This window comes from Hesperophylax consimilis, chromosome 27 (genome assembly GCF_061612785.1).
Source record: "Hesperophylax consimilis isolate HC1 chromosome 27, BYU_Hcon_1.0, whole genome shotgun sequence".
Lineage (NCBI taxonomy): Eukaryota > Metazoa > Arthropoda > Insecta > Trichoptera > Limnephilidae > Hesperophylax > Hesperophylax consimilis.
In genome coordinates, this window is record NC_142862.1 from 25517149 (window position 1) to 25541482 (window position 24334).

Here is a 24334-nt window from a genome sequence, read left to right on the forward strand (position 1 = left end):
GATGGGTAGGAACCTGGGGGTTTTTTTTTTTTTTTATAGTGAATAAGTGTGTCCAGGAGTGACGGATATATGAATCCATCCTTACAACCACAGTGCAAGGTGATGGGTCGAGAGAGTCCTGCTGGAGAGGTCCAAAGGTCTCCCCAAACCAGTCTCTCTCGATTAGGCAGACCACACAGTAGGTGGGCAGATGCATCCAAGTTTGTAATGTCATTGTTTTCAAAAATTATAAAATTGTAATCAGGTGACAACGCCTCAACCTAAGCATTGGTTCTTACTACAAAATGGAAGAAAATTTAATTTGATGAAAAGAGATATTGTAGAAAAAATTAAATAATTCAAAAACGAATGATTATAGACATTTATTATTTGGTATACATTAATCACCACTAACGACATCTTCAAACAGTCAAAGCCAACCCGATAAGTCCTCCATCACATATTCAGTAATTAGTACACATTAAGAATGTTCATAATCCTATCATAAATTAACAAACACATCAAAGTACAGTATATAATAATATATTATTAATATAATGGTAATACTGCCGTTCTAAGGTCAAAATCAAAATATTCCAAATAAATGTCAAGATGCCGACACAGACAAAATGAGATACTTCTCTAATAAATGTCAAGATGCCGACACAGGCAAGATGAGATACTTCTCTAATAAATCTCAAGATGCCGACATAGACAAGGTGAGATACTTCTCTAATAAATCTCAAGATGCCGACATAGACAAGGTGAGATACTTCTGTAATAAATGTCAGGATGCCGACACAGACAAGACGAGATACTTCTGTAATAAATGTCAAGATGCCGACACAGGCAAGATGAGATACTTCTGTAATAAATGTCAAGATGCCGACACAAACCAGATGAGATACTTGTCTAATTTCATTACTACTTTCACCTTTTCAGAATGAGGTTGGGCTAATTTATTTTATTTAAAATGTATTTATTATATTTAAAGTACTAGTAACGACGGTAAAATTAGTTTTTCGATATCTCCAAAAATGACGAAGTTACGAGCTTTCAATGTGAACATTGATAAAATATATGCAATTGTATCTCATGACAGTATAATTCATATACCACCATGCATATACCATGATCTCGCAGGCTTTTCAGCCGCTCATCAGCATTTTGATGGCTTATATCTTCGGTATTTTCCAAAAATACAGTTCTGTGCTCAGAATGCTCTAATTAATATGATACAAATGTAAATAACACGAAATTTCGTTTGGGGGACAACCTAATTCAATGGCCTTGTGCAATTGAATTCTTGGAATAAACATTAGTGACAATGTTTGACAAGCAACATAATGATGGCAGTAGAAGGATTTCAAAAATATTGTCAGGTTATTATTTGTAACTTAGGAATTTTATCCATCTTTCAAAAAGTTAAAATACATACTAAGTCATTATTTGGCACAAAATCCAATCACATAAATGCTCATTAATGGCAGAGCTGTGCAGAACCTATTTTAATACAGAAATACACTGATTACCTGACTTTTACACACATATTTTATCATTATAGGCTAGTACAACATCAATCATTTAAATATATTCAATAAAATCACAGACCAAAGAAGACATAGAAGTTTCAGAACACCTTCGTAACCTTCACTGGCTCAAGTGCCCAGAAAGAATCCAGTACAAACTGTGCTGGGTGGTGTTTAAATCCACCAATGAAATGGCCCTACCCTACATCTCTGAACTATGCGTCACGGAAAACACTGGTCTGAGGCAGTAAACTCTTAATCAGCAACATCATCAGCTGTAGGCAGACTGATAGAACCTAAGCGCAAGCCAAATACTAAGTTTGGTGATCGCGCTTTCAGAGTATCTGGGCCGAAGGCTGAGAATAAACTCCCCCCGGAACTAAGATCCATAACAAGTCCAACAGAACTCAGGTCTAAACTAAAAACTTAGCTTTTTAAGCTGTCATACCCTTAAATTAAATATACCATTCCTAAGAGAAAGTCCAGTTATATTCAATTTTCCAATTATGTCCTAAATCCTGTATCCAAATTTCGCTAATAAATAATTAGATAATGTTAATTAAGTGTTAATCTCAAGTGACCTACCAGGTATGTATTGTACTGTATATTATCTCCATAAATAGTTAGTAATAAAATAGATCACTGTAGAAAAGTATTATAAATTTGTACAGCGCCCTTGAGGTGATTTTGCACAAAAACGGCACTATACAAGTCATCCAATTATTATTATTATTATAGATATGCCCTATTGCAAAATCTTGATATCATTTCGACTAGCTGGAGGCAAACCACGTGACAATCTTTTTGGCACCAAGAAGGTTCAAGCAAGTCTTAAATAAACTATGAAATCATTCGTACTTTAACCTTCGATGCACATTGACCCTGCGCAGAAAAGTAGAGTTTGTTAAAGAAAGATAACCGTTTGCAGCGCAGTCCATTGTGGGACTTTTCTGCGCAAAGCGATCTCTCATATTTGTGCAGCAGCGAGTAAATTATATTTGTAAAAGTATTTAACTATATACTGTAACAAAATATTGTGTTTTGTAAAAAGTCAAACCTTTCTTCGCCCGATATGGGATTTTCAATTATGCATATTACGAAGCTAGCAATTTGTTGTAAAAAAGACTAGTAAATCGTTAGCAAATTTTATTTTCAAATACTAAATTGTGATAGAACAATGCGAGTTGCCTGTAGACTGTCAGATTCAATAATTGACAAATCACTTAAAGGGAGACGCCCACGTCACCTCTCCGTTTCGTGCAACTTGATTTGTTCCCCCTCACCCTTATGGGCAAGTCCATGGTTTCTTTGGTCTGTGAATAAAATATACGAGGTTGGTACAACAAGTATACAACATTAGAAGTGTATACTTTTTTACATAGGTACCTACTTTGAAACACAATAATGCAACATCAAATATCTCTGGCTTAATTCGCGAAATGCGTAACTACCGTTGGTACACAAGTATACAACATTAGAAGTGTATACTTTTTTACATAGGTACCTACTTTGAAACACAATAATGCAACATCAAATATCTCTGGCTTAATTCGCGAAATGCGTAACTACCGTTGGTACACAAGTATACAACATTAGAAGTTTATACTTTTTTACATAGGTACCTACTTTGAAACACAATAATGCAACATCAAATATCTCTGGCTTAATTCGCGAAATGCGTAACTACCGTTGGTACACAAGTATACAACATTAGAAGTGTATACTTTTTTACGTAGGTACCTACTTTGAAACACAATAATGCAACATCAAATATCTCCGGCTTAATTCGCAAAATGCGTAACTACAGTTTGTCAAATTTTACAAGAGGCGCAAAAAACTTGAAGACAGGTTATTATTTTTGTTTATGTTCAGGACATACCATATTTTTCTGTATTTATTTTCATTTATTAAACATTTTATATTTAAACCTTTCTAGTCTTAAACGGAGTTAGGAAGTTTACTTCATTCTGCAAAATGGCGCCATGGACATTTTTACTAATTTGTGTTTAAAAACGAAGTGGATTTTTAAAAAAATTTTACTATTCGAAGCAGGACTAATTTTATCACCAAATGACATTGAAATCTTATTTTCAAGAAAAGTGGAGTTACGCAGTCTAAGAATTAGGCCGACGATATGTTTCTACGTATTTCTATTACTATTTGTAACTGTTAATTTATTAATTGTACAAGTTCTGTAAAATATGTATTATGATTAAAACCCCTTAAAAGACTTTCCACGCGCTTTCTTTAGACCGGACTGGTTTTTCACCCCTGCTACGGACATCTTAAAACTGGGACATCTATATAAATAAAATTATAAATGTTCGTTTGTTCAAAATCTTAAATTTCAGAAAGTTCTTTACCAATAGCGCTGAAAAATTCAAAGTTTGTTGGGATTAGTGGCGGGAGTGTTTAGACAGTGCTTTGAATGGTACAAGAAGTCGGGGACACCTGATGAATAATTAATGCAATATCTCTGCAACGCAATGAGATACGGAGTCGAATTAAACTCCATGTAATGTAGTAGTTTAACAGTAACATTGTGGTATACAGTAGTGAATGGTGGAAGAAGTTGGAGACGCCAGAGAAAGACATTAGCAATAGCGAAGCTAGTCCGCTAGTTTTAAAATGTATTATTATTATTTACAACATCTGCATTTAATATAATAGTATATTAAAGTATAAGTGGATAAACAGGTCTTTAAAACACGCGCGATTTTTCAAGCAAGTGTTTAAAGACCAGTTATCCACAAATACTTTACGCTATTTTTTTTTATTGGTACACTTTGAAAACATAAATATTGATATTATTATTAAAAATTTGGAAATAAGAACTATTAATGAATTCGTGATGTGACATCACAATATCTTGTTGTCATGGAAATGAAAAACACAAACATTAATTTGCAATCTGTCACATAAGATTAATAGTTGACATCACAGTTTTTACTAGTTATTGTGTGTTGTTTTTTTTTTTTTTTTATTCTTAATTTTGGCTTTCACCCATTAAGAGTGATCTTGGCCATACATTACAACATTTTTCTTATTAATAAATACAACAAATTACAGAATAAAATTGACATGATTGACAAAACAACATTGATAAAACAACAGTAAAATGAGTTCTAACATTCATAATTTAAATACCAAAGCAGAATCGCGGTTAATACCTGAAAAATCCAAAGACGTTTATAAAAAAGAATATGAAAGGTTCATAACATGGATGGAGGAGCAAAACGTAGTAGATGTTGATGAACGAGTTGTGCTTGCTTACCTTCAGAAAATGTCGGATTTATTTGACGTTTAAAATATTCCTGTCAGATTTATAGTTAAAAGTTGACATTTAGACTTCACATTTTCTTGATTTGTTTATATTGCCATGGTAACTTTAAAAAACGCGCGTTCCATAAAGTGCGATTTAAACACGCTAGAGCGTACTTTAAATGAGTAAAAAAGGGCACCAATAAAAAAAAATATACTACACATTAATTTAAATTAAATTAAACATTGAATTTAAAGTCAGAAAACTAAATACATTATACTTCTATCATGCAACATTACAAATTTACAAAGATAATATTCTAAATATAAATTCACCTTTTGAAAACAATCTCAGACAAACGTCAATCCTCCCAACTCCAAAATGTAAAAAAACAATTGGGCAATTCAACTATAAATATCTTGGGAGTAATATTTTTTTAACTCATTACCAGAAAGTATCCGAAATATAAATAACAATAAAATTTTTAAACTTTATGTTAAAAAACACACTGAAAATATAAACTGAATACTTTGGCATATTACATAAAAAAATAACTAACAAAATTACACATCCCCCATATACACAAACCTAGCTTTATTATGGTGGCACATCGTGCATGTATAAAATTAGGTGAAATAATTAATATATTTTCTGAAAATTATGTAACATTATTTTTTGAATAAATATTTAAAAAAAAAAAAAAATAAATCGAATACGTTTTATCTTATGAATATGTTAGCAGATTGGATTTGTACTCCCTTACTTACCAAACACGGTGTAAATATTATGCGCGCATAAGTTCAGAACAGTGAAAAACTTGACTTGTTACCAAAGCGTCTGTGTGACGGGGATTTATTTTTATAAAAATCTATGACATTTAATGTACAACTGATTTCTACAATGAAATTCCAGCAGAAATCAGTTTATTATTCATAAATTCAAAAAATAAATTATAATGTAAATTAGCAAATAAATATTAATCTATGTACATATTAGAGCACACTACAATGTGATCTAACCATAGACAATAGAAACAAAAGAAGATATGGCATTAAAGACACCATCATGAAATATTCAATGAAATAAGCAAAACATTCTTCACTAATCCCTAACCACGCCTCCACCCCCACTTTAACACATAATATATGTTCACCCATAATAATATTGTAATATTAAGTTATTATATGTTTTGCCCCGAGGAAAGAACGGTTGTTCAGAAAACGGTCGACATTAATGTAAAAAATATAGTGGTTTAAAACAAAGTAATATTGTTTCATTTAAAATATTTTTCACACAGCAATATCATCTTCCAATTAAGATTAAGCCCGTCGTCCCCAGGTCGGTAAGCAATCAACACAAACCAAATGCTGTAAGACTAAACAGTTTCACACTAAACTGTGCTGCGGACCGTTACCTTACTATAATGAACTTAATTTTCTGCGCAGGTTCTTACTGCACTCGGTTTTTGTCGATTGCTTACCGACCCATAGGACGAAGGACTTGTTTTTAATTGAGTGGTTCAAAGCGTCAGGCTTGAACCCTTGTATCGCAGTTTGCAATACAATTTCATCTTATGATGACGCGAGTGGGAAGAATTCAAATGACGTCAGGTTATTTGTAACCTGGGAATGTTTGTATAAAACTCTCACACTAATCCGCCACTCCAAAAAGTGGGCAAGGGTTCAATCAGTAAAAGCGGCTGATTATAGTGTATATATGTATACAATCTTTCGTAAAATTTCCAATTTTTGGTTTAAAGTTAAGATGTCATGTTTACGCTTGCGAGAAGACTCCATTTTGTAAACTTATTCAAACAAAAAATGTGGCAAAATCTTAGAGTAACAATTACTCTAAGCACAGAACAAAACAAACAGAAGCACATGCAACAGTTATGCTAGATTACATAAGAGGGTTAGTGGAAATGTCATAAGACAACAATAATTATAAAATGGTGATTAAGAAAACCCAACTTGTAAGTATACGAAGCTTGGCACTCAAGTCTAGACAAGTAATGGACCACCGAAATTGACATACGAATACTGGCAAATTCCACAGCACCATTTTGCGCTTTCAACTTTGTAATTGTCGGATAATCCAATGTCAGATTACTGAGAGAGAACTGTATTTATAATAAAAGTAAAATTCCTTTTAAATAAGACAGAGAAGAGAATCCCACAATTTTCTGTACTTTTATCAATTTAAACTTTGTCTACCACATCTCTTCATTCGCAAAAGTTGATTTTAAAAATCTACAGCAATTCTAAGATAACCATTTTCATCACAGACCATTAGTATACTTCCATTTTGCCTGGCAACACCAACCAAATCAGTCTCCAGCAGGTGAATAGCGCTTGCGGACCAAGACTCGGGAACATTAGTCGAAAAGGACTCTCCATTCTCCAACATCTGGATTTCAAACCAGCACATCACCGCATTCATGGGCCCGTCTTGCAGCAGTTCCACATCCACCGTGCTATTCCCAAGCCTCTTGCTAACGTTCTCAAGCAGCACCGCGTCTTTAGACATACTTGTATAAGGTAGCATACTGATATCAGAAACGAAATCCTGACCGATCGAATATATATTCATGTACTCAGCAATATTGTAGTTCATCACGTTGGCGTTGTCCACTCTGTTCAGACGTTCGAATTCTTCAGAGTATATTACTTTTGCCATCAGTCTTACCTTGTGTGGCATCAAGAGACCGTTCAACGTGAGTTTGTTTGAGCGCATGCCTCTCGCCATGACAATGTGTTTGATGTTCAACTCGCCAAACGCTTCGTTGATGAAGTTGCTGATGATAAGATGGTATCTGCGGTTGTCGTTGTCTAGAACATCATCGTATTTTGTGTAGAAATGTATTCTTTCCGCTGCGATTCCGTTCAGTTCGCAAATGCGTAGAATCAGCTGTTTTTTAATGTCAGTTTCCGCAACGCAAGTTAGGCGCTCGATGCCGCGCGCCAGAAGCAAGAAACCAGTGATGGGGAACGGCGAAAGATCTAAGATTTCAATGTGATTATGAGTGCAAGCTTGCGTGAAGTGAACGCATGCAGCGCTTGCGGCGGTATTGCACGAATTCACCAACACGGAATCATTCAAACATCGTATGATGTTAGATTCCATCGGGAAGCAGTCTCTGTGCGTTTCACCCCTGAATAGCTCTAATTTCCCACCGTTGCAGGAGATTTGAAGTTGGATTTCGGCGCCTATTTTAACCGGCAATGGACGGTTTAGATAGAATATAGCCTGATCCCATGCTCGTGCTCTACTAGCGGCTCTTGGATCTGTTGTTAGGGAAATGGTTTCCGTGAGATGCAGATCAAACCAGACAGCGTACGCATGGATATAACCATCTTTGTTGATTTTTACTGTAACATCGTCGATTCCTAAATAGCCGTTGAGCAATGCTTCCATCGTAGCTGCATTGTGAAGGTCAACTTCTAAAAATTTGACAACATCAGTGATGTAGGTGAGATCTCTGAATAGAGTTAAATCTTCGGAATCATACGGCTCTTGACTGTTTTTATAAACATTGACTCCATGGAATTTAATCGCGTCTTTTAAACTGTTGTCTAAAAATATGTGTTTTTTTGCCAACGAGTTACTCTGCACTCCGCAAATGTACAAACTCCCAGACTTTGGTATAACGACGTCAGTGGAAAGGTTCTGCATCAGGTGTTTTCTGGCGTGGACCATTGTTTGCAATATTCCTTCTCCGAAGAAACCGGCATCGAATGTTTCTGTGACTACAGCCGAGACGAGTCCTTCAATTTCAGTTGAATTCAGGTCAGTGGACATCTTATTCAACAGGGTATATGTTACATCATTGTCTTTGAAAACTGCAGCAGAAATGTTGGTCAATGTTTCACTGGAATCAACGGCTACGATCCTCTGGGCTTGTGCCTGGGCAGCAAACAAGGAAAGCAGCCCTGTGCCACAGCCAATATCTAACACTGAATACTGTGGTGTAATCTTACTTAAAATAGCTTCTTTAAAAGCGCTGTTTCTCACATTGTCGTTGAGCATCTTATAGTGCCAGCGAGAGACAAGAGTGTTCTTAATTTCGTCCAATTCCCTCTGCCACAGGGGAATGTCGGGCTCCATCATGTAGGCCTCCCGGTAAAACGAGAACGCTCTGAAAGGCAGATTGATCGTTAGAAGATGTTTGGCGAAAATTCGCTTTAATTTTGCACAATTCGGGTACAAGCGCAGTGCCTCTTCGTAGCATTTAAAGAAGTCTTTGACGCGGTCTTCTTTGATCAGGCTGTCGCCTATGTCATCAGATAACTGGATGAACATTTCTAAATTCCGCTCCCTTAATTCTGGACATACGGTAAGGGCTACCAAAAAATGAGCGAACGCTCTGCCTTTGTTATTTCTAGCTACACAAAGATAGGCCACCTCCAGCGACTGCAAGGCTGCCGGCAGCGATACGTTCGTTTCCCATTCCATCATTGCTGCTTATAAGATCCTGATTAGACAAGACGAGAGACCAAACCAATCTTTAAACGCCTTCTCTGATCTGATCTTCTTCTTCTTTAATCTGAAGGAGTAGATATTTGTTAGATTCACAATTTGGCGAAAAATAACACGATGAAAAATGCACCAAAAAACCGTAGCAACACTATAATCATTATTCGAGAACCGCAGTATTATTGAACAATGTTAGACTGTGTCGAACTGTGTTGACAATTTTTCGCAGAATCTGACATTTAAAATTTTTCAAGTCATAGAGAAGACCATAGAAAAATAAAATGTGTTTCGAATTCCATAGACAATTTTTCAGAAATTTTACCACTAAACAAATTTATGGATTTACATATGTACGCTCAAATCACCCCTAAAAACCAATTTTTGTACATAAACACAAATTTTATTCTGTGATTTATTTCAATTTCATCATTGTAGTCTATAACCTTCGTTCTTCGTTTCTAAGTTCTGCGCCTTCGGCGGCAATGGCGTCGTTTTCGTGAATATTTCGTATTTCGTCCTCTTCTCTTGTCAATTTTGTTGTGAATTTGGTTAAGTTAATTTTATCCAATGGCAGACGTATTGGATATCGAAAACTCTGAGGAATTTGAAGTTGACGATGAGGGGGAACGTAAGTTTTACTATTTTAAATAATTATTATAGAATCGAGGTGAAGAAAACACATTGGTTGTCTGTTTTATTTCGATCCGAATTTAGGTTAGGAAGAGCGGTTTACCGTTTTCGTTTATTTTTAATTTTAATTAACATTTTCACCTAGTGTCCATCTTTGCACGTATCAAAATGTTATTTATTCTCCAAAATGTAGACATTTTTATGAATCACCTCGGTGTTTACATGATAAACAAATCCAGGAATATGTTTTTGTTTGACGTTTCATACAAAGTTTTATTTTAGGGCTATGTTTTACTTGCAGTAAATTTGAACATGAAAACTAATGTTGATAAAACAGTGTGGTAATTATTTACCTAACCCCCGTACTCTTAGCCACATATTATGGAAATTACATTTCGTTTCAACAACTACTACAAGAAAACCACTTACGTGTACAAAATGGGTTATTGGGTTCTTAGTTTGGGTTAATTAAGTAATTTATGCGTTCTTAGATTGTAACAGAACTTTCACAAACGTTAATCCATATTGAAAAAATCCGAAATGGCGGCATCGTTTTAAAAGGGAACTTTTGAATGTTGAAGATAAATGAAATTTGAATGCATCTTTTACCATATCTCATGACGTAAATAGTTGTTTGTTGTAGTAATTAAGTTTAAACGATGTGTAATTACATAATTTGTGCCTATTAAAAGTGCAGCGGTTTGGGAAATATTTACCCAAAGAATATGCATATTGAATGGGTGCCATAAAATTTTTAATTTATTATTTTTGTTATTTCACTTAATTATTTAGCATTTCGACCACTTAGAATAATAAGGTTCCATCTGATACTTGAGATAAACTATAACAAAACTGCGCTGTATAAATTAATTGATATTATTCCTGTAAATTTATCTTCCCGTTCCAGAGGGCATCGCCCGCCTAAAGGAGAAGGCACGTAACAAGAAGGGGCGCGGGTTTGGCGGCCAGGAGGCGGGGGCCACGGAGGCACGGCGCGCCTCGCAGGGACGCTACGAGAGGCTGCGACCGTCGGGGGGCGACGGTGCCGACCCGGGACCCCAACGCTCCGTCGAGGGTTGGATCCTGTTTGTCAACGGGGTTAATGAAGAGGCGCAGGAGGATGATATTTTGGTAATTATTTCTTCATAATTTTCATCCTTGATTTTCTTTTGAAAAATCTATATATTAGAAGGATGTTTTATTGCATGAAATTTTGCACACAGATTTGCACACATTGTCTATATTGAGATGTAGAAGAAAAAACTCTATCCCATTTTCTCACCCCTTAACATCTGGAAAACTGTTTTTTTCGTTTTTTTTCGCCGACAAACCATTCATCCGTGTTGGCATTGGAATTTTGTTCTAGCTGGAATTATTTGATATATTATGCGAATTAATCCTGTATGCCATGAGAAAGTGCATAAAATTTTTTAACAAAATCGCTTGTGCTTGAAACACTTTGGAGTTCATTCTTGATTTCCCTCAGAAAGTGTCTAGTGTTCCAAAAGTTTTTTTTTATTTCAAATGTGTCTGGCTTTCACCCTTCAAGGGTGTTCCAAGCCATCATTTTAAATTATGGAGAGAGGGAAGGTGACTTGGAAGAGATGAGATGTTAAATGGAGGGGAGGCAATTTTAGATAAGGCATGACATAAGAGAGAATATTTGTTTATAGAGAAACAACCAAAAAATATATGATCTAAAGTTCCCACTTCTAGACCACAGAATGTACAAACTGAAGAGTCGAGCATGTGAATTTTTTAAAAGATGAGAAGGAACAGAACAATGCCTAATCCTCATTCGAACAAGTGAGGAAATTCCTTTTTTGGAGAAATGGGGGAATTGTTGAGACAACGGTTTTAATGGGATAGTCTTTTGTATTGAGGCATAGCAGGCTCCCTTGGATTGACTAGCAATGTGCCAATACTCTTACCAAACTTGCACAATCTATCTTTGAGGATGGAAAAAATATCAGATAGGGGAATGTGGTTTATGAAGGTACCAATAGGGTTGGATGCGCAATATCATTACCCACGGTTCCAAAGACTAAAGCAGAATAGAGCCTGGGCAACGCTGGGTGGCTTCAGCTACTAATAACATTATATTTGCCCACTTATTAAATAGCATAAAACTGCGCTATACAAATGCTTTATTAATGGGTTTTCCAATAAGAGGTGTTATTTTGATATTCAATCGTAAAGGATCAATGGTTTCGTTGCTTGTGTGGCACGTAGCGCCGTCTCGTTGAGAGTAAACGTTGTCCAGATCAATACCATCCAATTCCGGCCATAAAAAATCATTAATTAACTCTCGATAGCGATCCATTCACCGTAACTGTTGCTCCAGCCTCATTTTCGAAAAAGTAAGGTCCAATGACTCCGCCAGACCATAAACCGCACCAAACAGTCGCACGTTGAGGATAGAGAGGCTTTTCAACTATAACTCTTGGGTTTTCCGAGCCCCAAGCCACCGAGGTGGAAATGGGCATCATCACTCAAGATGATTTGCATTTGATTCACTCAAGTGAATTTTAATAATTTCAATGTGTTGTTGAAGCGTGTATCGTTCCATTTTTATTAATGGCGTAGTTTCTACTTGTCAAATGTCAAAAAATGACAGCCTTAAAAGTAACATCTACCGAAATAGGGGGTTATTCAAAATAACACCTCTTATTGGAAAACCCTGTATATACTAGAGGGTACCCAAAAGAAACCGAACTGATGTTGCGGAGGGCTTAGTTTTTCTAGTACCGGGTTCTTCCGGTAGAATCATTTACAGCTACCATTCCCCATCAGTATGCTTCAAGCACTGCGCTGGAGAAGTCTTCCTTTCGGCTGGTGTGAATTTTTTTGTGATGGTTGTTTTGTGTGCTCGTCGTTTTTGCGATGACTGATTTTCTGACCTTGTACTGAAGTTGGAGGGATGGATTCATACGTCTATCACTCCTGTATACCTTTTTCCTTCCTAGAACTTCCTTTCCTTAAAAAGACCCTCCACACAGCATCCCCTAAGATGACATAGGCCTGAAGGAAATTATTTTCCTCAGAGTCTCCTGTGTGGAGCAAATGTAAAAAAAAAAACTTGAAACACAGTTCTGCATTTGAAATTTAAGCAGATAATCACAAAATATGCCTACATAGCTTTTTTGTGTTCTTCTTTATTCTATGTTCCGAAGAGTTCCTTCAATTCTGCAATAAATTAATAAAAAATATATTTTCAGGATAAATTCGCCGAGTTCGGAGAGATAAAAAACCTTCATCTGAACTTGGACAGGAGAACCGGATTCCTGAAGGGGTACGCCTTAGTGGAATATGAAACCTACAAGCAGGCACAGGTGACTTATATTTTATTTTATTTATTTATTAACGTTCGTTACAACAAATGTAATGTAATGAAATGTGAACCGAATCGCAAAGTTGTATTTTGCATATCTAAGCCGGGATTGCTGTACGGACAGATATAACATTCCTAGTTTGTAAATTAAAGGCTGTAATTTTTCTTTCTTTTTATTAAAAATAATGTTTTATTGTGGGAGGCGGGTGACGGCCTTCATGGGTGAGGGGTAAAGCTCTCGTCTCGCATACATAACGTCGTGGGTTCAATTCCCTGCATGCACTGCGTTATTTGATTAATGTGTGTTAATTCCCAATTTATTCATATAAAATAATATACAGTTGAACTTGGTTATAACGATCACGGCTATTATGAGCAATTACACAACGATATTAAAGTTCAGGCTTTTCTTCATATAATTGTTTGCTGTTATAACGAGGTCGATTCACTGGTTTGCCGTGCAAATAATTTTGTCAACACAATTTCTGAATACATGAATGGGTCGCTGGGTCTGAAAAAAAACAAATAATTGGAATTAGTCTCGAAGTGAGAAGTACACAGGGGCGGCATAGCGCTGCGGTTAGCTGCCCGGCGCACAATGGAGGCTGGCTGGAATTTCCAATCCCGTTAAGAACGGTAATGTAAAATTGTCAAGAAAATCTGCGAAAGTCATGCCAAGTTTGAACTTTGCGAATTTGTTCCCTTTTTACGTCTTTTTTTGTATAACAACGCATCGTCAATCTTGTTTTAAAAACCAATAAATATGTTTATTGAGATACCTAGTTATGTGTATACATCCTTGCCCGGGGTAAATTTATGATAATGATCCACAACTTTGTCAGCAGAGGAGCCGCTTTGCCTATTTATTAAACAGGCCGTAACCTACAAATGATTTTGTTTTCATTGAGGGGGAGGGGGTTGACAGCGAAATTTAAGATTTAATTCTGTTGATTTTTAGAATTTGGTATTATGCAAACCGGTTCTTCAAATTTGGTTCCATTTTGGGCATGCAGCGTAAATTAACCAAACTCTTAACTTTAAAATGTTCTCAGCCAGGATTTTCAAGAATTACGCCAAACATTTTTATTTTTCTCTATAGCAAAGTGGGCCGAATGAAATTGACATGCAAGCCGTGGGTTGTGCATCAATGGTTTCTGACTTACAGCCGAAAGCTAGTTATTTATAACAAGTGAGATTTTACAAGCGTTACGATAAGCACAAGCTAGTGATAATAAAATAGACAATTTAGTGATATTAGCTATAATGCGTTGATTGTTTTGAATAGGAAATTGAGAAGCATGAAATCGAAAACTTTAAAACAATCATTGTTAATAAATTTCAGTAAAGCTTAAACACATTAAGCTATATTATGTGTTAGAATGACACACTACACAATAATCTTCCTCGGGAGGGTCAGAACAATTGGGAAACTGCCGCGGAATATCATTTCTTTGTATTGGATCTGTCACTTTGACAGATCACGGCAGATATTTTTGCAACGTCCACACTTGAAAATATACTGTACATTTGTGCGAATATATTGATTAAAAAACCTATTTTGGATATTACGAGTAATAGCTATAAGGAGCAAATTTAGTCAGTCCCCTTGTGCTCGTTATAACCAAGTTTGACTGTATAGTATACTTGCGGCGCATTCCAGAGTGGAAGATACTCTCAGTATCGCCCTGGTGTAAGACCACCATTCAGAAATAAAACGTTGCTTGAATTGACTTTAGCCGTGTTTGGTGACTAAATTTAAAATTCCGGTACTCCCCCACCTTCCAAAACCTACAGCCTCACAACATACCCCAATTGGGGATGCCATAGTCTCACTGACTCCAGAGGGTTGGGAGCAGTTAGGACTCTTGTGTGATATTCAATCCGGGAACTATTAATTATAACGGGATAATTAACACCTCTGCCATAGGTCACCCCAAGTTGCAAACTACATTTGGATATTTAGCTGGGGTTTCCGAGGTCATGGGGCGATGTTTGTCCTGGTCTCGTGCGATGGATGTGTCTTCCCACTAACTGTGTGGCGGGCCGGTTGAGGGTGACCCTTTTACCACTCCAGCCCGACTCTCGACCCAAAGAGTGTGTGCCAAGACAGAGTTGTTTGACGGTCCATCCTCTGCCTATCCCTGTGGTAAACGATGTGATGGTTACATATTTAGTTATAAATTTACATTTGCAGAGCGCCCGGGAAGCAATGAACAGTGCAGACATCCTCGGCAACACCATCTCCGTGGACTGGTGCTTCACCAAAGGGCCCAACAAGCTGCACGCCCGCAGCAAGAGGCGGTAGACGTCCACATTTCACCGCTGTTCCAACCACCATGATACGGCTCCATCAGCACGACTTGTCACAGACACCAGAGGACAAGCGGACCTACTCCCTTCTGTTGACCATCGTAATATTGTTCAAAATGTAACAGATCTGTCTTGAGAATTATAAAACTCACTGAACCAACAGATAAACTGCCCTCTAGCTCAGTGTTCCACAACCTTTTCTCACCCACAAGGGAGATTAAAGTTCTTTCCAGAATTCCGCGGCACACCAAAAGTAAAAAAATTGGATACTTTTCGCAAAACTCTGCGTCTGACTCAACACGGAAACCTTCTAGTGAGACAGGCATGTCAAATACTATTTTTATTTTATTTGTTATCAACATTAATAGATAAGACACTTTTGTTTTCATATTGGAGATAAACCATTCTCTTGTTCTGACTGCAACTATTCATGTTCATTAAAATGTGATTTGAAAGCGCACTTTTCATGTTGACAATGGAAATAAACCATTCTCGTGTTCTGACTGCAACTATTCACATTGCAATGAAAGTCTGATTTAAAAAATGCCCCTTCATATTCATAGCGGAGGTAAACCACTCTCATGTTCGAAAAAGTAGCTAAAACTATTTTCGTGTTCGGATTCCAGCTATTCATGTTCAAAAGAGTCATATCTGCAAAGGCGTATTTAGACTCGCAGTGGAGTAAACACTTCTCATGTTCTGATTGCAGCTATTTGTGTACACAAAAGTCATATTTAGACAAGCACATGCTAACTTACAGTGGAGAAAAACCATTATCATGTTCGTAATGCAACTATTCATATTAGTTGCTGAATATTATGATTCAATCTAGCCAAAACTCTGGGCCAGGATAGTCAACGTACATCAGTGTAAAACAATAAGGATTCATCGCAAGTTTAGCCGTCACCCTTGGCTTAGAATGGTTTCAGTCTAAATGGTGCGAAATATTCATTGTTTTGCGCACAAAACAGGTTCTGCAGTTTTGCCTTTCTGAGAAAGAATATTTTGAATAACTTGGGTTGTGGAGCACTGCTCTAGTTAAACATTTCGTCACATGGATAAGGTCCCTGCATTTATCGTATAAGCTTATTGTAGAATTACACTGTCCTCAATCTTGTATTTTCTACATCTGAATTAAACTGTTTCAAGTCACATTTTTCAAAATAGCAGGACCAAAAACTAATAAAACTCACAAACCTTACATTATTATTCTATGTCTATTATCAGTAAAATGTAAGCAAATAAAATAGTAAACGGAACATGAAAGCGAAAAATGTTCGCATCGTTTTGAAATAAAACCTGATGATAATGATAGTCTATAACTTATTATAAAAATTTGTATTTTTTTCCCAAAATAAATGATTTTTTTTGTATAAGTTGTTTAATACATAATCATTAGAGCTACAACCCTTGGAGAGTCCTGGTCACCTGTAGAAAATGCCTCCACTACTGCCAGTGTCCTAGTTCTTCCTCCAGTTCCTTTCATCTAACCATCCGAGGCCCTTCTACACGTATATGCAAATATCTAATACTAGAAGATTCAAGTATCTTGGTAACTACCGCCATAAATCTGCGCAAATAGAAGCAAACATTGCTGACATTTTGTAATCTCGTCAGAGACATCAGGCTCCCGCGCCTAGCCGGGCGAGGTTCTTCCCACTCACTCTGTCGAGACTTAAAAATGGCATTACACATTTTGAAATGATGCTTGTGCGTTAGATCAATGTTAGGAACAAAATAGTCGACAAAGAATGACAGCTATAGCAACTGTTTGGTTGTAAGTTGGGTTACGGACTGTGCGCAACAAGTTGTTTGTGACAGAGTACATAACATAGATACCTATTATAGTATACTGCATGTGTGCCCCCTGTGGAAGGGCCTAAGTAAAGGACTCCCAGTATTCCGTCACACTGCAGGCTTATTACAGAGCACTCTTGTGCCATCATCCATCCTTGCCACATAACCTGCGCAGCGGAGCTGTTCCAGTTTTATAAATCTTGTTGTTTACAGTTCCGAAAATTGGTATAGCTCTTAATTGTTTATTTTTTATGTGAATACCGCACAAGAATTCAAACTAATACCAACCGGTGACCGGATAAATCATCAAAATGATAATTCATCACATCTTTAAAAAGTTATATAAAGTCATGGAAAGTGATGAAAAAAAAACTTTATTGACTGGGTTAAGTAGGTTAGGTTTAAATTTTTTTTTTTTCATCGTTTCTAATGACTTTAAATCACTTTTTAAAGGTGTGTTGAATTGTCGATGTGTTCATTTATTATGGAACCATTCCAACCATATGGGGCATATTGTTAGGCTGAGGGTGGTGGGGAAATACCTGGCTATTTATATCTGGTCACCAAACATGGTTAAAGCCATTTCAAGCTACGTTTTAATTCTAAATTGTCTTACACCAGGGCGAATATGACATGCATTTTGAAACGTGCCGCAAATATACTATAAATTATTATGACACAAATTAATCAAATAAAATTTATTATTTATTAAAAATATTTAAAATTATATTTTTACAAGACAAGGTTTTTATGCAAAGCACAGAGGATAACAAATTATTTTAATTAATATTTATCCCCGTTATTCTCGTTTATCTTTTCAATTTATATTTGTGTTTCAGGCTAATAATTATTGCTTATAACTAGACATCGGATTATATGCACTAACAAAGTGCCAAAATATGCATGCAAATATGCACTAAAAAATGCACGAAAAACTCTTGATTTGCCCAAAATATGCACAATGCAAAATCAAAAAACCATTTATATTTTAATTAAAGACCGTACAAAAACAGCGAAATATTCTTAAAATTATGCATAGTGTTTATGACAATATACAACTAAGTATTTTTCCAAATTTTTTGAGCTCAAATTTGTGACGTTTGTCACCCAGTATTAATTTGTACGCCGAAAACGACCTCTCTACGTCAACTGACGTCATTGGACAAAATTTAAAATTTGGCGCCATTTCTGGAGATATCTGTTTAGGTAGGGTATAACCTGTGCCGTTGATGTAGGCATTAATGTTCTTCATATCTTCAAGACTCGGGTTTTTAAGCAAAATAGAGTGTAACTTTTTACGAATCTTTTCTGATATTGAATTAGGAAGGGCGTTGGCGAGTTCGATCATTGTTTCCAGTATTTCTATTGCTTTAATTAGAGGAAGGTTTTTTGTTTCCAATTTTTTATGGTATCTGGTAACTTGTGGAAATGTGTTGAGATGAGGGCGATATTCTGTTTAATGGATGCGTCTTCAAATGCTAGCTTGCTTGAATGAATTGCAATGGCCTCAGAACTGTCAAATTGCATAACTACCTACTTGTTTTACGGCCTCAAAATTTTCAGCATAGAATAATACTGCATTTAGCCAAGTACCCCATCGTGTAATTATGGGTTCTGGCGGCAATGCTAGATTTGGCAATTGCTCTTTATAAGACTGCACACGCGACGGTGCTTTTAAAAACACTTTTTTTGTAGAGGAAATCAATTTATTAACATTCCCATACTCTTGCCGTATCTCTTCTGCAAGGCGATGAAACCCGTGAGCTAAGCAGGTAATGTGTAGTAAATTTGGATAAAAAGTTTGCAAGGCTTGGCCAGCTTTCACCATGTATGGCCTCCGCGCTCGTGCCCTACGCGTCATCGTCACCTAGCTCCCTATACGTAGGAAATAAGAAAGTACATTGGATGCTGTAAAAATGAGATCTCTAAGGCTCGTGCGTTGTAAAACTATATGTAATTGTGTGAGAAATGTAGAAATTTACAAATAGTGCAAGAGTAATGAGCAAGATTAAGAAAGAGCCACTTAACCTTTCCGGGAGTAAGTTACGTAATGCTGGCCGTGCTCTGGGGAGTGAGTTTTTTTTACATAAATTAAAAAACATTTTTTGATTAAATTTTGTGATAGTATGCAAAATAAATAAGAGCCGATATCTCTGTCGATAATGATGTAAAATGTTTAAAATTGGTGTAAAGTTACAGGAATATGCCCATAGATGGCAATACGATGCATTTTTACAGAATATGAATATGCGACCCCTGTTGTCCATAGCCATCCATACTCCTTTGGTAAAAGTGTGTACCGTCGTTCATTAACGTTCAAACTCCCGGAAAGGTTAATGGGCGTGTAGAATGTATCAACGAAGAATGGAGTGTAAGGAGAATATATGACACAAATGTTAATATAAGTCGGGGACGACCGAGGAAGACATGGCACGATCAAGTGAACCAGATACTTGAGTCGATGTACAAATGTCAATGATATAATGCGTGTGTAACAAGACCCAGTTGTTTGGCAGTCCATCCCCTCTGCATGCCCCTGCTGATTGATTGTGATTGTTAATTATGCTGTTCTTCCGACTCCTATTATAGATGTCCATAATGAATCTTACAATTTTAGATTCTTTTTTAATGGATTTTCAAGGATTTCATTTGTGATGCATTCAAACGTACATTTGCCCTTCCTATACCAGCTCCATTAACCTGATATTCTCATCTTCTCGGGTCAGGCTGTTGCTTCGATGCAGCGCCTCCAGGCTTCACTGTGCTGCGCTACTTCAGCGCCCTCTCTCCAGCCTCTACTAGAGTTGCTTATGCCAACTTTTTCCGGGGCGGCCACGTGGGACGTCTTCTTTCTAGAATTGCCGCCAGCATTTTATGAAGAATTCGAACTTCTGGCGAATTTAGTACACACTTGTCGAAGCCACCTTATTTGCCACTTCTCTATGAAAAATATCACCTAATATTTAACAAATTATTATAAGCATTAATTACTCGCCTGAAATATTCATGCAAATTGAAAATATCTCCCAAGTAAAAATAAATGCCGCCGACGGGAATTGAACCAGCACCTTCTGATGTCCGGTCAGGTGCTCTGGACCACTGAGCTACGTCGGCTTATTCCCAACCCATCAAAAGGTGCGGGTTCAATTCCCGTCGGTGGCATTTATTTTTACTCAGGAGATATTTTCAATTTGTATGAATATTTCAGGCGAGTAATTAATGCTTATAATAATTTGTAATCCTTTGTGCTATGCATAAAAACCTTGTCTTATAAACATAAGTTTATCATTAAAAAAACCTAATATTTAAACATTAACCAGTGTTCAATTTTGTTACATGTGAATTTCCATTCATATATAATATGTATTTGGCTAATTTATATAGCGCCATTTTCGTGAAAAATCACTTCAAGGGCGCTGTATTTATTTATTTAGAATCAGTGGGTAATGGAGGCACTTGGTTCTAATAATTACAGATTTATTATCTCTGTTACATTGTAGGTAGATGGACTTTAGTAAAATGTATACATTGAGAATAATAATTATTGACATTTATACAAGCAAATATTAAATATATATACCTACATAATACGTAAATATTTTCTCATATGAATAAGTTAATAATAATTATAGTCAATGTATACATTTACTAAAGTCCATCATACATAATACATTTAGAGAGTGAAAAGATTATAACTGCTCCAACCAAATTTAGTTGATTACCTATTGAAAACTTTATCTTATCTATATATAAAAATAAAAATATAATTGTTAAATTGTTCAAAATCTTAAATCTAAATAAATTTTAACATTTAAAAAATATGGGCCGGTACATCCAGTAAGGTGGAGATAGGAACCTGGGAGGGATCTCATTGTGTTGGGAGGGTCGTGCCATTTTCAGTCATTACCATGGCTTGGTCCGGACAACACCGGGGCTTCGTCGTCTGATTTTCTTGCTGCTGTTTCTTGAAAACAGCCTTTCTTTCGTCGTCACCCAGAGGACCTTCCGGGTACATTTCTATATTGCGCAACATGATACCGTCCCTCACCGTAATTTAATCGCGAGGTGGGTATATTCGCATATTCGAAGAAATTCTACCCTAAGACCTGGGGGTTTAGGAAAACCCAAAACGGTAAGAATACCCGAAAATTTAAAGAGAGTGAGAGAAGCTATTAACCTTTCCCTTACTGTGCTAAAAAAATACACGCGTTCCGGTACTGTGTAGTCAATACACATCTCAAAATAAGCGATTTAATATCGGAAAAATATGAATATTCATAGCTAATCGATAATGTTTATTATATTTTATATCAAAAGTGATAATAATTGTAATTTAATTGCTGAAAACATGAAAAAACCATCGGCAGATGCTAAAGAAACGTGCGAGGGATCCACATCTAACGACGGTTCGCGGTCAACTGGCTAGCGGCTGGCGGCTGGCACAAACACAGCTGTGCGGTCGTAGGTATCAATGGTCTGAATCAAAAACTACAACTGCAGAAGTGTGGATGTCTCATGTTCCCGCATAGCGAATTAAAGCGGGACATCAATAGCGTGTCATTTCCTCGCACACTCTTCGCGTATTAGTATCACACGGTTGATTGTATTGGTGTATTTGTTCCTGATTTTTAACAAAAAACTCTGATTTTTAATTGAATTTGAAAAATATGTAATATATTATTTTTTAATTCAGTGCATAAATGTATAACGGAGGAATACCTAAAATCTGAACCCAGAATATATTATATTTATAGAGTTATTAAAGTTATTAGAAGCAATGTGTAGTAAATACACATCACAGATAAGGAAAGGTTAAATGGTCGCCTAAGCACTCTGCCTGGAAGCATGCAATTGAATTGGTCATTGCTGACCGCTCACAAAGGAGCATTTTGCACCAAGACTTATCATTCCGCCACTACAAGATTATGATTGTCCAAGAGTTGAAGCCTTCTGACTATAATCGTTCTCAAGAAATGTTGAACCAGATTCATGCGAGGTTTACTTTTTTCAGTAGTGACGAGGACCACTTCCATCTCTGTGGAGCGGTGAATAAACAAAATTTTCAGTATTTGGCTGAAAATAACCCAAGGCAACTTCACGAGAGACCTCTTCACTACCTAATAGTGACCGTGTGGTGTAACCAGTGTGTTTTGGAACCTTATCAAACTAAACTTACGGTTATTTGAAGTGTTCCAAATAAATATTCCACCTATTGTCGAACCTTTATCAACCCCAATTAAGCGTAGTTGGAACCTTGTCATTTAAAACAAAACAGTTTATAGGCGTGAGGTGATGCTGAATGTTTTTTTCCAGTATAGTTTAATCGAAAATAAACTCCCCGGTGGCAGAATCTCATTTTTTCAAAAACACCGTTTCCAGGATTTTTTTTCTCTCACCTAACCCATATGTAAATGCATGCACCAATATAATATAGGGTTTTCCAATAAGAGGTGTTATTTTGATATTCAATCGTAAAAGATCAATGGTTTCGTTGCTTGTGTGGCGCCGTCTTGTTGAAAGTAAACGTTGTCCAGATCAATACCATCCAATTCCGGCCATAAAAAATCATTAATCATCTCTCGATAGCGCAATCCATTCACCGTAACTGTTGCTCCAGCCTCATTTTCGAAAAAGTAAGGTCCAATGACTCCGCCGGACCATAAACCGCACCAAACAGTCACATGTTGAGGATAAAGATGCTTTTCAACAATAACTCTTGGGTTTTCCGAGTCCCAGATGCGACAATTTTGCTTTTTGACGAAGCCACCGAGGTGGAAATGGGCCTCATCACTCAAGATGATTTGCATTTTATTCAATCAAGTGAATTTTAATAATTTCAATGCGTTGTTGAAGCGTGTATCGTTCCATTTTTACTAATGGCGTAATTTCTACTTGTCAAATGTCAAAAAATGACAGCTTCAAAAGTAACATCTACCGAAATAGCGGGCTATTCAAAATAACACCTCTTATTGGAAAACCCTGTATTATGGAGAAGATGACAAATTTGAGGTACATGCAAGTATAAAAGTTCATGGGGACAGTTTACTATTTCGTGACACATGTCATAAGATTGAGTCATATCTTCCTGGGAGATCCCGTCATCCTGACACTGCTTTCTCTTTTCATCTGATCTGCGTATCCAAAACATATAATGATAAATTTGGGGTATTTAAAACTCCCATCAAATCACACAATCAGCGCCTTTTTGATATTTAACCCTTAGGATACAACCAACTTCAATAGCAGTTCAGTGAAATCATGACTACCTTCGGGTGTACTGCAATGTGCAGTGGGCAGAACTAGGTTTTAGAAGTTTTGAACGCATTTCAATACTGTCCATGAAAATTCCTAAGTAAAACATTGACATTGTAGATGATGCCTGTCAATTATTTCAAATATAATATTTGTCTTTGAGATATTTACAAAATATTAGCTGTCTTTTAAGGCGATGCCATACGTAATAATGCAAAATCATGTGTTTTTGGTTTGAAAATTTGGTCGCCTAGAAATGTTTCAGATGCTTTAATTAAATACTGCGAGTAGAATACATCTTGGCCTTTTAAATAATCGAATATTTTTTATATCAGTCTTTTTATAAGCCCAGAAAAAAATAATGTAAAGGCCTATGAAAACTGCTTTAAAGTTCAAAATCTCCTACTTACGAACCCATTTTCGGTTATGATTTTATTGTACAGTTTGGCAAATTAAGTTGTTTATAAAATGATCGAAAAAAAATTAAATATTTATGCCTGAACATCCACAAAATAAAATAAAAGGCACTTTTTGGCCATGTTTTTTTCTTGCATAAATCAAAACAGGCGGATGGTGTTAAGCGGGAATTTAAACCTTATCGCCATCTACGTAAAGGGTTGTTATTGATAGCGGCTCAATTTAAAATATTACACGACGTAGTGCATCACCTTGAGGGTTAAATGGCAACATGGGCTCTTCAAATATCAAAATGGCATAAATCGACTTTATTCTTACGAGTACATACAATTTAAATAATAAAAAAAACAGCTG

At 36.4% G+C, this 24334-nt stretch overlaps 2 protein-coding genes across 2 annotated transcripts; one reads left to right on the forward strand and one right to left on the reverse strand.

Moving 5' to 3' along the window:
- Positions 1-366: 366 nt before the first annotated feature.
- On the reverse strand, positions 367-9485 carry LOC149410834 (protein arginine N-methyltransferase 9-like). The gene has a single exon (XM_089647799.1). It carries the CDS (start codon positions 9223-9225, stop codon positions 7012-7014), a length of 2214 nt encoding a protein of 737 aa, XP_089503925.1. The 5' UTR covers positions 9226-9485; the 3' UTR covers positions 367-7011.
- A 234-nt stretch (positions 9486-9719) lies between these two features.
- tsu (40S ribosomal protein S12 homolog tsunagi) lies at positions 9720-16881 on the forward strand. The gene is made up of 4 exons (XM_089648391.1): positions 9720-9871; positions 10781-11004; positions 13092-13205; positions 15399-16881. Exons 1-4 carry the CDS (start codon positions 9811-9813, stop codon positions 15507-15509), a joined length of 510 nt encoding a protein of 169 aa, XP_089504517.1. The 5' UTR covers positions 9720-9810; the 3' UTR covers positions 15510-16881.
- Positions 16882-24334: the final 7453 nt, after the last annotated feature.

Excerpts from the sequence above, each read along its gene's own strand:
- LOC149410834 (XM_089647799.1), bottom strand. The coding sequence starts at position 9,225 with ATGATGGAATGGGAAACGAACGTATCGCTGCCGGCAGCCTTGCAGTCG.
- tsu (XM_089648391.1), top strand. The coding sequence starts at position 9,811 with ATGGCAGACGTATTGGATATCGAAAACTCTGAGGAATTTGAAGTTGAC. Across the intron at positions 9,872-10,780 it reads AGTTGACGATGAGGGGGAAC|AGGGCATCGCCCGCCTAAAG; the intron begins GTAAGTTTTACT and ends TTCCCGTTCCAG. Across the intron at positions 13,206-15,398 it reads AAACCTACAAGCAGGCACAG|AGCGCCCGGGAAGCAATGAA; the intron begins GTGACTTATATT and ends TTACATTTGCAG.